The sequence below is a fragment of the Nymphalis io genome, chromosome 19 (genome assembly GCF_905147045.1).
Source record: "Nymphalis io chromosome 19, ilAglIoxx1.1, whole genome shotgun sequence".
NCBI lineage: Eukaryota > Metazoa > Arthropoda > Insecta > Lepidoptera > Nymphalidae > Nymphalis > Nymphalis io.
This window is the reverse complement of record NC_065906.1, coordinates 10,749,300-10,764,802: the sequence shown is the minus strand read 5'-3', so window position 1 is coordinate 10,764,802 and position 15,503 is coordinate 10,749,300. Positions and strand designations below refer to the sequence as shown.

Here is a 15,503-nt window from a genome sequence, read left to right as displayed (position 1 = left end):
TGAGGTTAGTGTGGAGTCCTCGGATGTTAGAGAACTCGACCTCAAACAGCGAGGGTATGGTGGGGGTGTGCACCGCTGTACGACCGTTATTTCTGTTTTGTTGCACCATTTGGGAAAAATAAAATGGAAAAGAGACGTGAAGCGAGCGATGTATTTCCACGATAGGGATGGGCAAAGTGTGGAGGCGTGTTTCCCCAAGTGGTTGCCAAAAGGAAAAATACACTGACCCGCCGGACGGAAGGGCCCCCGAACCCCCTCGGAAGTGGCCGCCGGGACCCCACCTACCGGTCACCAACCGGCACGACGGTCCACCCCGAGATTATGCGTGGCCTAGTGGGGCAGCCTTACGAGCTGGTTAGGCACGCTCGGGCCCCTGTACTATGCCACGGGCGGCCAGCGGAACAGCCGTTTCTTCGGGTCTCACTGTCCGGTAGGTCAATACAGTTTCCCCCGGCATTGGTTCAACAGCCGTCTCCATTGGACCAACACCCATCGCGGCAATACTCGCTCGGGCACTGGCTGTACGCTGGCTGACCTCGAAACGCGGCTGCAAGCCACTTCACGAGTTTTTCACCATGCGGACGGTGGTAACAAGCCAGGCGGATGTTTAACATCCTACCACCAGAATTAGAGGCACAAGGAACATAAAATCTTAGGTCCCAAGGTTGGTGGTGCATTGGCTATGTAAGCAATGGTTGACATTTCTTACAATGCCAATGTCTAAGGGCATTGGTGATCACTTAACATCAGGTGGCCCATATACTCATCCGCCTTCCTATTCTATAAAAAAAAATGGTATTTAAGGAAAAAAATGTGAGGAAACCTGCATCTTATCACTTGTGTCACATGGAGGTGCACACATGCTCGTCCGCCAAGCTATTATAAAAAAAAAAAACGTTTCGCTATTACAATGTATGCGTGTATCCTTTAAATGCTATAATAGTTAATATCATATATCAATTTCTGGCTTTTCGATAGTTTTTTATGGTGGGTTACAAGTTTATTCTCACAGATTAGTTCAACAGAAACGCATTTTAGGTAAGACAATATACAGGAAATATAAAATGTGTAACTTAGTGCCAAAAATGTTATAGGTTTTCTTATATTTGGCGTTAGAGCCAATGTAACTACTGCCTGTAGTACAACAAGGGACATAACATTTTATTTCTGGTGTTTTATTTGTGGTGGCCCTTTAGCGATGAAGGAGACTATTAATAATTTATACAGTGCCAATGTATATGTCTACATATATTTAATTTAAAAAATGTGTTAATTAATACTAGTTAATTAGCATAGAAAAGTTTATTTAAGTTCCATGAATTGGATTTCCATTTGATTCATCCAGAGAGTTACAAGTTACAACGCGAAGATCTTAAACAAACGTTACAATCTGAACAAGGTCGTGTTCATCATTTGCATAATTAGTGTTCTAAATTCATTTCCAACATTGTGGTGAAAGAAAACACCGCGGGAACTTGTATGTCGTTAAAAAACGTACGTAATTATGATTCAAATTAAATAGTAAGATGGATACAGTTATACTGATTTGCGATAAAATATTTTCTATTATATTTATACATCAGTGGGTTATTTATAAGTATTGTTATTTTATGTAAAAAATAAATAAAACAATCTTATAAAAAAGTATATTATTAAATTTTCCATCTTTGAAACGGATAGCTCTGACAGCACTAAAAATTTCCAACTTTGTATACTTATAACCGCAAGTTTGAATTTATTAAAATTTGAGTTTCATTTTGGACGCGAGGCGAAAGTTTCATTCTGAAAAGGTATAAAATTATGGAGAGAACTTTAACTGGAACCGCAGGCGTGTTATGAATGGTACGAAATTTTGTTCGCGTGTGAAACCATGGTCACCCTTTCCTTTGACTTATGACGCATTGCGGTTTCGAACTTAGGTCGTTCTTAAGCATAAGACGTTTTAGTACGAAGTTATATTTAATGGCTTAACGCTTATAGTTGATTAGTCTTGACTTATTAATCATTATTCAACAGTTTTTTATTAAATACTAAATTTGTGACATTGTCCACGCGTCCGTCAAATATGAGACTACATATTTCGATTATCCACGATTCCTATTATTTATGATATTATTTTTTATAATATGCGGCATATAAATGCCGACTAACTATTTTGAGTTTGATTAAATTATCCAGTTTAAAATATTCGCATACTTATTTATATAAAATGTTATTTTGATCGGTTATTATTACCAAATATATTTATGTACATTTTTATAGTATTTATTTAATGTACGTTAGGGATATTTTATTATTCGAATGAATTTATAAAATAATTAAATTTCTGTTCGAGTTATTCCAGTTTAAGTTTTGAAATATAATAATTCATAATTTGAAAAATGGAATAGTTGGCCGCTGTAAAAAAATGTTGAATATTTCTGTAATAATTTGTTTTCCTATCGAAAGCGAGAAAGCTGTAGCAACTATATCTATAGATATTGGCTTTAAAGTAGTTCATCGTCAGCTCAAATTGTTGACATGTAAGCAACATTTACTGGTTTTCTTCTCCTTCGTCGTAGCACTCTTGTCAGAGCATGGTGGTTATGTAGTATCACAGTTGCTCGGATCAGATGTTATTCACCTCACGAATTGCCTTTGTCCCGATTTGTGGTGAGCCTGATGCACTCACGTAAATTACCGCCAACAGCTGACTTTATTTAGTCGGTATATCGTATGGACGTTCAAAGATTAGTTTATTTACACTACGATAGCAAATTTGACCTGATGCTACATATCTGCAGGATTCCCAACTCCTCACCAACTAACAGCAGAGGCATGACGTTTGAGTTCATTGCAATGGTTTTAATGAATAGGTTCCAGATACATGATACACTTTTAGAGGTTTATATAGTGAGTTACAAGGTCTCCTTAACAGTTTCTTGGTAAATATTTTCAATTAAAGCAATAGGTATGCTAGAAGACCATGGAACATAATCTATCATGCCAAGGTTTCACATCCGAAAGTGTCAGAATTACTTTTTAAGATTAACGTTATTTGGATCGTACGCTACCCAAACATTATTATTTCATTAAAATAGGTGTACCTTCTATACCAAGAACATTTGAATTTCGAGACTCTTAATTAGGATAATATTCGATTCAATCCCGACATTTCCTGAAACATTTTCATAACAACGTCATTAATTTAAGATGCTCCTTGAAGAGGGCTCTTTGTTTTAATGACGTCATAATACTGCGTAACTTTGAAAGTGAACAGCAAAGAAAGGCATAATATTGAGAATGACACTCCAATACTTGTTTTACAGAAAAAAAACCGTCTTCAATTTTGAAATGTTATACCTTCAGTTGCTTAAAAAATTGAAAAAATATATTTCTTTTTATGGTAATAGTTGAACAGAGGCGTCAGATGACAATCGAAGTACCGTTGTAGTTACGACCAATGTATGTCTGCGTATTTTTTTATACATTTATTGACTCACTTTGGGAGTATAAGCCAAATCGTAAGCCGTGACGGCGTACGGCACGAAGTTCTTATCGTTATTCCCTCTCTCCGCCGCCACTCACTACTCCACTGTGTGTTTAGGCCCTATACAATATATTTCGTTGTTATATACTGATATAATTGAAAAAAAAATTATATTTAATGTAATATCGAAGACATGAGCTTTTATTTATTTTACTTATTTATTAATTGTTAATCTTTAATTATGAAATATTTCAATAACCATATTTCAAATTTACTAGGCATTTTGTGACGGCTACCAGTTTTGATGTGATATATGATGGAAAGTAGTATGACGCTCTCTTATGTCATCATGTCCCATCTTTGTGGCCGCTTTGTGTGTATTTCGATCGTTAAGCGAGGCAAAATTACAATATAAAATAAAAATGCTTTGTCCACATGCAAAGATCACTTAATCTTTACACTTTTATATTAAACATTTCTCAATAAATTTGTCAGATGTATGAGATCATAAGCTAATAGAAAATTTGGTTACATAGAAAGATAAGTTAACATAAAAATAACACACTCACGTAAACAATATAAAATTAGTTTTCTTGCATCATGTAATAACTTAAATTTATTATGTATAAAAAAGTCTTAACAATAAAAACATACGATGTTTTCTGATCTTCGTGTGGGTTCTTTATCTGGTAATAATCGGTTTTATGACCCCAAGTTTTATCTAATAGATAAGCTTTAAACAAACTGCCTTCATATATTACTACCAAACCTGACCTTATTCTGGAGGAATTAAGTTTTTATTAATGATTATTAGTAGATGTACATACAAACAAAAATATTTAATAATTATAATCATACCAGACTCAGTAATCTTTTCGTTTGTAACCAGCCCATCAGCCAGCGTACGCTAAGTCCCTATGGTTTTTTTTTTCATACTGACTGCCTCGTTAGTCTAGTGGCTATATGTAAGGCCGCAGACCCTGTGGTCCTAGGTTCAAATCCCAAGTCGGGCCAATAAAATTTTATTGAGATTTTCTATCGAAACCTTCTCCTAAAAAAGGAGAGGAGAACTTAGCCCAGCAGTGGGTCATTCACAGGCTGTTACTTAATTCTGTCGAAAATTCTCAATATTAGCCCGGATTCTGGAAGATTGAAGTGTGAAGTAAAATCGTTGGTCTTGCGCCTGAACTCTTTCTGGTCGTGTCGTATTGCCGTCTCATCAGATTATGAGATAGGAAATAGAGAGTGCACCTGTGGTTGCACACAGACTTGTGCACTGTAATATGTCCTGCCCAATTGGCTAATCTCTCTTGATTGGCCGCCGTGGCCGAAATCGGCTGGATACTAGTCGTATTATTTTTATTTCATGCTTGCTTCCTCTCCCAACTTCATCTCGATTTTCAATACTAAAGATATTACCCCGAATATATTTTAACATAAAATGAAAATATAACGTAACGCCTGGAAATATCTTATTCTGGGCCGCCTCTCTTCTTGAAAAATTTGATGTTAGGTTATTTTCCTTCACTGTCAAGCATGAGTTGTATTATAAGTACAAGTTAGGAGCTATTTTAATTATACTTCTTAATTAATTGATGTTTATGTAGGTCACGAGGCCTATTATTGTTTTCCTAATATAATTTACAGCAAAAATTGAAAGTGAATATAAATATTTAGTAAAACATTTTTATTGACAGTTTTCACTTAATCATATTTCAAATTCATATTTCAAAATGGTTTTTTAAATGGTTTCCAATATATTTTATGTGCCGTATATAAATTTTAAAATTCCAAGCATATAAAAACGTTGCTTGATATTTTTATTAGCTATTTACTATTTGATTCTCGCGCACATGAGTCTTTTTATGCGGGTTAACATTGAATATTAAAATAAATTCAACATTCGCGACTTTCCATGTTATTCTCGACTAACAAATTTTGTAAGTCAAAAATATTCCAACTAAAAATAAGAGCGGGTTTCGCTACTCATACATATTCAGCAGGAATCCATAATAATATTAAACACCATGATACATAGCCTTGTCATGATCATACGCATTGCAAATTTGCTTACTGACTTTCAAAGGATACCGTAATTCATCACGCGGTAAAAATTATGGTCAGTTCCTTGACCATTAAATCAAACCTCGTTTGCATAGAATGTTCCTTATTATTTATTGTTTTTTACTTAACTTATTATGTCCAACATGAGATTCTTATGTAATATAATATTTTTTATATCTCTTGTATATAACAGATTCTTTGTACGCATGGACGATTATAGTTATAAGGTTTTTTGATAACCCATTAGAAATCTTTTAATTTCGGGGGAGACCAAAAATCTTATGTTGGTACAGGTGAAGTAATCTTCGTCAGAGCGTCACGGTAGCATGCGAAAGCGATGCCGTGGCTCTCCTAGTTAAGATGGAAAGGGTACCGCTGGTTTTTTAGTGGGTATTCCGATATTTGGGGCGCACTCGGCGCCTTGGACAGTGGCTAGCCCCACATAACCTCCCACTGTTCCCGTGGGGGAAACGCGTAGCGAGTTTTTCCAGCGTTAAAAAAAAAGTTAAAGTAATCTTTGAGAGTGTTCTACGTACCCTGAGGCATTGTACTGCTTTCCTCAGGGGTATCACGTTATTGTGTAAATGATCCCGTCCGTCCGTTCGTCCCGTCAATGATGTCCCGCAGTACTACTGGTTTTCAGTGAGCATAGATGAGCAAAGAATGGTTGTTCCACTAAACCGATATTTATTCAAAGTCATGTTTTTCGAATCGCATGTACATACAGGTTGAGAGTCCAAAAAAAAAAATTAAATCACTGAATGCAAATGCAAACTGAAGATTCATAAATAATATTTGTGCATAACAAATTTCAAACTTCTTCCAATTATGTGTATAATTTGCAGTAAATAGGGAAATATACATAAAAAAAGAACGTATTATCATTATGAATGGTGACACTAAAATTTATATTCAAAATCTCAACGAAAGTCATCAAACGTCTTTGACGTCCCTTCTCGAGATGACCCAAAAGACGAAAGTAAAAATAAACAGGCCAAGATATCTTAAATGAATAGGTAGAAGTACATTTTCTTATTTATGAGCCGTGCAAAATTTCCATTTAAAAAACACATTTGCATTCAGTCCTATAACTGGACTACATTGAATTTATTACAATAATTCAAGGATTCTTTTCTGAGATACGCAAGTTAATAACATTACTTTACATATAAGTGTATTTATTTTATTTTGAACAAAGAACACATAAAGTATGGATAGCAGAAAAAACAAATTAAACATAAAGCATGCAAAGGCCCTTATCGCTTCCAGTGATCTCTTTCAGGAAACTCTCTATAGTGTAGCAAACAAAGAACCAAATCAGAAATGATGCTCTCGGAACAAACAGACTTAAATAACTTAAATAACAAACTTTCGAAATAATCGAAAATGCCGTTGGTTCATTTTGATTGGTTGATACAAGCCAATGCCATCTACCGACATTAGACGGAGTTATCGACAAAATAACTGTTATTATGTCAGTATTAATTGGGAGAATATCGACAAGTTGACTATGCAATGCTGTAAAAATTATCTTTTTAATAATTGAGTTTGATATTGATTGATACGTTTGGCTGTGTACCTTTTATTGACCTAGCCAATATTTCTGTCAATACACTTACAATAAGTCGAATAAAATTGAAAATATTTGAAATGTATAATAATCATATAAAATACGTATCAGCTTGACGAATTTCACGAGACAGGGAATTCTATAGCTTTTGATTTCATCAAAATCGCTTAAGTCTATCAAAAGTTATAAAAACTTTAAATTCACGTATGTATCATTGTTGTTCACTATTTTTACAAATTAATAAAATGTAAGTGTCTCTATTTTAAGTTAATATGGACATCAGCGAGTTATCAGCCAAATTAATAAATAAAATATTTTATGTGTATAATTCAGATATGCATTATGTAGTTAAAATAGCATTTTTTGAAGGATTTTACGTCACAAACTGAAATGTAACCTGGTGAAGCCACGGGTTAAGCAAGTATTAAATAAGTTACCGTTACATAGTAACACGAAAATACTTTGCGTAAAATTGCAAACAGGATTCTAAGCAACATGAAACTACTTCCAATACCAAACTTCGACACAAGCGTGTGGCACTTCAGATTGTATACATCGTAAAAACTCTTATAAATTGAACCCAAGTTTCTCAGTTATAAAAATTGCTATTTAAGTAGCGTGAAACTAATTCACTCCATGAGAGAACACCGACGGTTTGCGGTTTTAATACCAATGAAGTTAATTTCGTGCGATTCAATGTTTTATGGCGTGCACTTTACGTCTGCAAGGGGTTAGCTTCGACCTCTAATTGCTGACAGCTTCACGCCTTCAGACTCGTTGTAATTCACGCTCGGTCTAATTAAAAAGACTTGTTCATTTTCTATCACGAAGAAAATGCTGAACATTAAGTGAAATATGAAATTATTATTGCCTAGGCGATGTTGGTAGTGCAGTAGATAGTATATATAAATAAATAGTATTGTACGTGGAAATTCCACCGATGTGAGCTGGCAAGAAATTCAGTAAAACATTTCAATTAAATACCTCACATAATATGATGTAAAGTGATAGGTTGTAAATGTCCCAATGCTAGGCGTCATCTCCTCTTGAGCAGAAAGTTTGGAGCATATTCCATCACACTGGTGGTAGAGCTTTGTGCAAGCTCGTCTGGGTAGGTACCACCCACTTAACAGATATTCTACCGCAAAATAGCAGTATTTGTTATTGTTGTGTTCCGGTTTGAAGGGTGAGTGAGCCAGTGTAATTACAGGCACAAGGGACACAAAATCTTAGTTCCCAAGGTTGGTGACGCATTGGCTATATAAGCGATGGTTGACATTTCTTACAATGCCAATGTCTAAGGGCATTTGGTGACCACTTACCATCAGGCCTTCCTGTTCTTCATTCACCATTCCTTTTCCTTTTTTGCAACATCTTACATATGTTATACGCTGAGCCTTAGCTTTCATAAAAATATATAGCTAACAATAATGTTTAGTATGTACCTATAATTTAAATAGAGTAAAAATTGAGTATCCCACTATGAAATTACGTAAAACCCTGCGCCTCTTGCAAGTTGCGCAAATACTAATGCACTATAGTACGTCCTGCGCAATTGGCTAGTATTCAATAAGTATTGCTGTATGTATGACCCGAATCAATCAATGAAACATGATTATGATGTTCAAATGAGAACACGAAGTAGTCAATTTTTTCTTTGTACTCAACAGATCTGTCATTGGTGCCTTTTTTCTTTGTTATAACTTTCTAGCAGTTTAGTTTGGTGTTTGAGATATCTGCATGTTTATTTCCAGGCAGGATCGCATAAACATTATTGATTTGCATTATTTTTATTTCCTTTTTCTTCATATTGTTTTAAGTCTACAAAAATTGTCTTAACAGTCAGTAAATATAGAACCCTAAAACCAATACGTATTACTAGAAATAGCTACAAAATATCATGCCATGTCAAAATATATACCAAGCCTTGTTCCATAATAGCTTGTTTATTACATATAAAGAAAACTAGTAATATTCGGTACAATATTGAACCTTGATATGATAATTTTGTGACATATTGTTATACGTTACAAATAAAACATAAGCTACAGTTCAGGGTTCATTAGCCGTAATAAAACGATTATTTTCTTTGATATTATCTAAGCGGATTTGGTTATAAAATATGTGAGTTATTTCATCCACTTATGGATATGATAAAATGTTATGTTCATATAAAACGAAACACTAGCGGGTCGTTTCTGTGCTTTAAATTATTTTATGAATATTCTCGATATAATCTACATACCCTTATATAATCCTCTAAAACGACGATTCAACAGCACTTGAAATTGCCAACTTCAGTAAAATATATTTAGATTTCGAGAAGATTATTGTTATCTATACAATATGAAGCTGAATAATTTGTTTGTTTGAATACGCTAACCTTAAAATCTCCTAATCTAATTTTAAAGAAACTTTTAGCGTTATATAGTCCATTTATTGATGCGATATTTATTTGTGCGGTAAGTATCTGCAGAATAGATTTTGCTGACACTTTGTTTATTTATTATATCCCATTTGTATCTCATAATAGAACAGCAACTTACTCGGCAGTAAAATGTATGACATCTTTAGCTACAAACACAGTTACACTTAAAGAAACAACATTAACAGGAAAAAAGCGTGGAGCTCATATGCATTAATTTTCATACAAAGAATTATATATAATTGAAAATTGTTTCATTTGAGACAAATAGTACTGAGGTTTTTACTTTACATTAGACTTAATTCTGTAACACAATTGTAGTTCAAATGTGCTCATAAGTGCTCCTTCTTTATAAAGGTATAACATATTTTTTTATAATTTAAGGTCGTATTCTTGTATGTTTCTATCATGTTCCTAAGCCAAAGAGGACTAACATAATTTATAATATTTCCCATTCACACAAATACATAATAAATATTGATTAGTTAACAATAATTATACCACCAGTAACAGCCTGTTAATGTCCCACTGCTGGGCTAAGGCCTCCTCTCCCTTTTGAGGACAAGGTTTGGAGCTTCTTCCTCCCCAGTAACCCCAGTAACAGCCTGTTAATGTCCCACTGCTGGGCTAAGGCCTCCTCTCCCTTTTGAGGAGAAGGTTTGGAGCTTATTCCACCACGCTGCTCCAATGCGGGTTGGTAGAAGTATTCACATACAGAACCAATAAAATACTAACAATTTTATAATCTTGTCAATAGTTCCTCGCCGCGTGACTTGCTTCAATAAACCAATAATCGTCATATTACGTAACTCACGATACTTCGAGAATATATCCATACTGCCCTCATCGAAAATAGAGAGAGAAATAATTTCGTTTCTTTTTGGGCTTTGTTTATTTTATTTTGTATATAAAAATTAATCATTATATAAATACAATTGTGTGCTAGTACTCTTTTTACCGATTTCTAAATCATTTATTATAATATTCCTGCCACATTATTCTTTTTTTATGAACGTTCTTTTAAAAATATCTTATTTATATTAGCAATAGGGCTTTGGGCGATACCTTGGGAAGGAGTACCTTATCAATAATAATTCTATCTCCAAAAGTCAATTCTCTGCATTGTTGATTGCCGTTTTAAAGGTGAGCCTGTATTATTGCACAAGGGTCATTACACCTTAGTACGGTTATAGGTATAGTAGAATTTTCGGCTCATATGATAATGGACCAAATATGACCTGGCGTGGAAATGTTTCTCATTTAAATTTTTTCACATGGTTCGAACAGTTGGTTGACCACAGATATAAAATAAATTTATTGGAAGGTCAGAGGTAATTAATAACTAATTATGTTTTCATTTATTTCTGTGCATTAGTTTTGTCTAATATCAAAAAGAAAAAAATATTCTTTTTCTCAAGTAAGCTCTAACAAAATCATTTTTAACAGTCATGTTAAATTATTAACTTTATTAAAAGCTAATAAATTATAAAAGTTTATATATACATAAATATGTAATTTTTTTGATATTTTTTATATAATTATGCAACATTGACCATTATAATCATAACTTTTCAAGAATACGCGCATCAAAATAGTATATCACCATAAATCGATTGTCAACATTTCACGGGTGAATGAAGTGAAATCTTACAAAATAGCACTACTGCTTGAAAATAGAACTATTGCTGTGATTTTCTTCGTTGATATGGATAGCGTCTTTGTCATTGTTCCCTAGGGTGGGATTTTTGGCTGTAAGTCTGTTAAGTATCTTTAGCACTATATCACTAAGCTAACAGAGTTGTTCCGTCAGAGTCGAATATAACAACATCATGTCAAATAGTAGGAGGCATCATTTAACATTTTTTTTACTAAGCTCACCGTTACCTTTTTATATAAGTATCTACATATAATAAATGTAAAATGGACTCGGCAGCCATAATACATTTAAACTTTTTCTCACTGGCAACATTAATAAAGCCCAGTGTTGCCGCGTCCGTAATTCATTATTAATATCGTAGGGCTGTCAACAACCCTGTATTCTTATGATTAAATATGTTTTTTTTTCTTGTATAAATGTTCATTTAATTGTAGAATGATTTATACTGAGCTGAGATTTAAAATTTATGAGTTGATTTGAATAAAGGATTCTTTGAATACAATGAAAAAAACAGTTTGAGAATATTAAACAAAGTATAAGATATGAGATGTTGAATTATTGTACGACCGTATAATTTATTTGTAATGGTTAAAGATTATTAATTTTCTGTCGATAAAAAAACATTAATCCAGATTAATTAACAATACTTACGACAAAATAAATACCTTAATACAATAGCTTAAAACATATTTTAACGTTTAATTTATATACTTCATAATAAATAGCAAGTTTTGAAGTATGAAAACGCTTAAGTTCTGTTTTTTTTTTATAAGATAGACAAATAAAAGTTATTGTTTTGCTAAAATGTTACTTTTTTTACTTATTTATCTTTTTCGTTTACTTAAATAATTTTTTTTTTAATTACATGTAATGAATACATTTTTTTAATACCTTTTGGAAGACAACAACAAAGCTTACTAGATTTCATCCAAACTAATACTAAATGTTAATAAATATAATATAAATAAATAAATATATGTATACATTCGTATCGTATCATACTCGTACACAATATGTAATAGTCATGTTTATATTTTACTGGGTGGTAAGGTTTCCTCAAGCCCAAGAAATTTGGCAACTCCTTTCTTTGTCGCACTACCAAAAAATGGAATTCCTTACCAGCTCACGTGTTCCCCTCCTCTTACAACCCGGGTCCCTTCAAACGAGGCGTGAATAGGCATCTTGCGGGCCGGCAAGGCGGTGACGGCTAGTACAGAACATTCTTCCCGACTGTACTGGCCGTCGTCGCGTTTGGACTCTACTACCACTTACCATCAGGTGGAGTAGAGTCATTTGCCATCCCGGACATATAAAAAAAAAAAGCCCGTCTGGGTAGGTACCACACACTCATCACATATTCTACCATCAAATAGCAATACTTAGTATCGTTGTGTCCCAGTTTGAAGGGTGAGTGACCCAGTGTAACTACAGGGACTAGGGACAATATCCCTAAATTCTAATTCTCCAAGGTTGGTGGCGCATTGACTATGTAGGTAATGTTTAATATTTCTTATAGCGCCATGTCTATGGGCAATAGCGACGATTTCTCATCAGGTGGTCCATTTGCCTGTCAGCCTAAGAATTTTATGTATAAAAAAGTATACAATGAACTAATTATTCCTTATACGAACCCTTTAGAGACGATCATTCATCAGCTCTCAATAAATATTACGATATTAAACAAATAAAAAATAAATAACCATTATCTTAAGTCAAAACTAACAGCTCGAATACCACATGCAACTTCCAACGGAGAATATAAACAATCTCACGCTGGGAGCTCGGATTTACACAGCATTTGTTAAATAAAACAGTGGTTCCCTTTGCTTTAACCATCTAGCACCCCATTTATTGGATAGCGTATGAATTATAAATAAGAAAAGCGACCGAATTCCACCATAAACTTACCTTTCTGGGGCACGCAATACTAAAATCTTAATCAGGATTGGATATAGCTTCACACTTTCATTGGAATGGAATATTGATGACGAATTGGATGTTCACAACATCGTTTATTCTTTGAATTTGTTGTTATTTGAAATATGACTTAAACACGAAAAACAACGTAAGTCTTTTTATTTTTTCAAATCAAAATATACTATATTCGAAAAGGTTCTTACGAGTACTTAAGTCATATTACAAGATTGCATTAAATGTAAGTTACTCTTTTCTATCAATACGCCGGTTTGCGTGGTTGGTAGATATTGGCCTTTCACGCCAAAGGTTGTGGGTTCGATTCCCACCTAGGACAGACATTTGTGTGCATGAACATGTCTGTTTGTCCTGAGTCTGGGTGTAATTCTCTATATAAGTATGTATTTACAAAAGAAAAGTATTATATGTAGTATATCAGTTGTCTGGTTTCTACAGTACAAGCTCTGCTTAATTTGGGATCAGATGATCGTGTGTGAATAATGTCCCAGGATATTATTATATAAACCTGGCTTATAATAATAATTGTAAACTACATTTACTTATACCCTCTAAGAAAATCGACGATTACTAATACGAAGATATTTTATCATCTATGTAATCTTGTACATTACAATATTATCCCTTATTATATGACGTATCTTTTAACATAAGTTTTAAATCCATAACTTGGTTAATATAAATGAATTGCGGGATTTTATTATTAACCATACCATAAATGCTAATTTTGCTCTAAAAAAATGGACGCATTTCGAACACACGCAATACAAGCCTAAGCGAATACGTATTTTTGCGTCTTTTTTAATATTTATCATGAAAAGAGGACTTATGTAAATTAAAAACTACAGTGCAATAAATATGCACGAAACAATAGATAGAATATTATTAACAAAAAGACGTATTTTGACAATTATGTAAAATGAAACTGAGTAATTTAGGTGAATTTTATAACGAATATTTTTTTGGGAATAAATCGATTGAGTCATAAAAATGCTATCACGTAAGTAAACTTATTTTTTAAATGTTGTCTATGGAAATGTAAAAAAAATATTTGTGTTCTTTAGTATGTACATCAATTATATATATATATATTTTTTTTTTTCAATATGGAAGGCATATTATAATACTTTTTATAACGGTACTGACCTGGTTTATCTAAATCGCTGAGAAAATCCTCGGTGTCGGTGTAGGCCTTGGTGTGGCCCAACGCGAGCACCAGCCAGGCCCACGAGGCAGGACCAAACGGCCTCAACATTGCCCCGTTCTCACGATAACATCACTACACTCATTACACTACACTAGATCACTAGGTCCGGTCCACTCTTACTTTACGGAGTATGTACCTGAAAAATACAAAAATATTTATTACGAATAATTATTTGGGAAATAATGATTTAATAGTTACAATGGCTTTAAAATAAACTGTTACATTGAATAATATATTTGTGAGATGAGTTATATAAATTAATTATTCATGTTAATTACGTAAAAAATATTTTATCCCTTCTTATAATAAACTTGCATAAGTGTGTTGATTGTTTGTTTTTGTTTGGCGTTGTACGTTTAACGTTTTATTGACGTCATTTTTTCAGCTTTTATTGAGCTTTGTCAGTAAATATTATATATATATGTATGTGAGTCAATCTTGCTAATTTTTAAACAAGTTCACACAAACGATTGTGCTGAAATAGACTCACTTTTGGTACGATGGCAACATACATGTTTCATCCCGGAAAATGTATGAATATGAAGCTGTGGGTAGAATAAGAAATAAAATTATTTCTATTACTCGTAAGACTTGTTATGTTACCTCAGCAATATTTCGTCTAATTTATAAACGTATTAATAAATGTCAAGCCGATGAATATTATTTGTAAAGTGACACCCAATTGAACATATCAAGTTTGGTGTATTTGTGTTAGCGGTTCGCAGAACCAGCGGAAGCTTTTCGCTTGCATTCATTTCTACTTTAAATAGAATAATTCAATGAGAGTCGACAACGTGTTTTAAAAACAATACGAACTTTGACATGAGAAGCCCATAATATAACTTCATGCCTTTCTGACGATTCTTTTGTTACGAAGTTCCCGCTGAGGCGAGACGAACATCTTGTTTTTATTCTGAAAAGTGCTTTTAGCTCAACTATATTCAAGAGAATATTTAATTGTGTTTCGTTTCCTTATGAAATACGTCATTAATAATTTGAAATATTTTAATTGGTGACGTAATATATATATATATTTGAATATGTTTAACTGATATCTATTTAATGAACTTTTCTTTTCACAAGCCACACAAGGCAAAACCTTATTGAATGCTATAATTGTGTTACACGACAAACCCCGAGACATACAATTTATTTCATACTTAAGGAAAATTTTCGTAT

At 33.4% G+C, this 15,503-nt stretch overlaps 1 protein-coding gene across 5 annotated transcripts in view; it reads right to left on the bottom strand.

Annotated features, from left to right (window-relative positions):
- Window positions 1-15,503, bottom strand: part of LOC126776089 (hemicentin-1-like) — a 254,316-nt gene that overhangs the window by 140,973 nt on the left and 97,840 nt on the right. For all 5 annotated transcript variants that reach the window (XM_050498373.1, XM_050498370.1, XM_050498371.1 and 2 more), the window contains one exon: window positions 14,264-14,460. In XM_050498373.1, coding sequence (XP_050354330.1) covers window positions 14,264-14,372 — 109 coding nt within the window. In that variant the 5' untranslated portion in view covers window positions 14,373-14,460. The remainder of the gene's footprint in view (window positions 1-14,263; window positions 14,461-15,503) is intronic.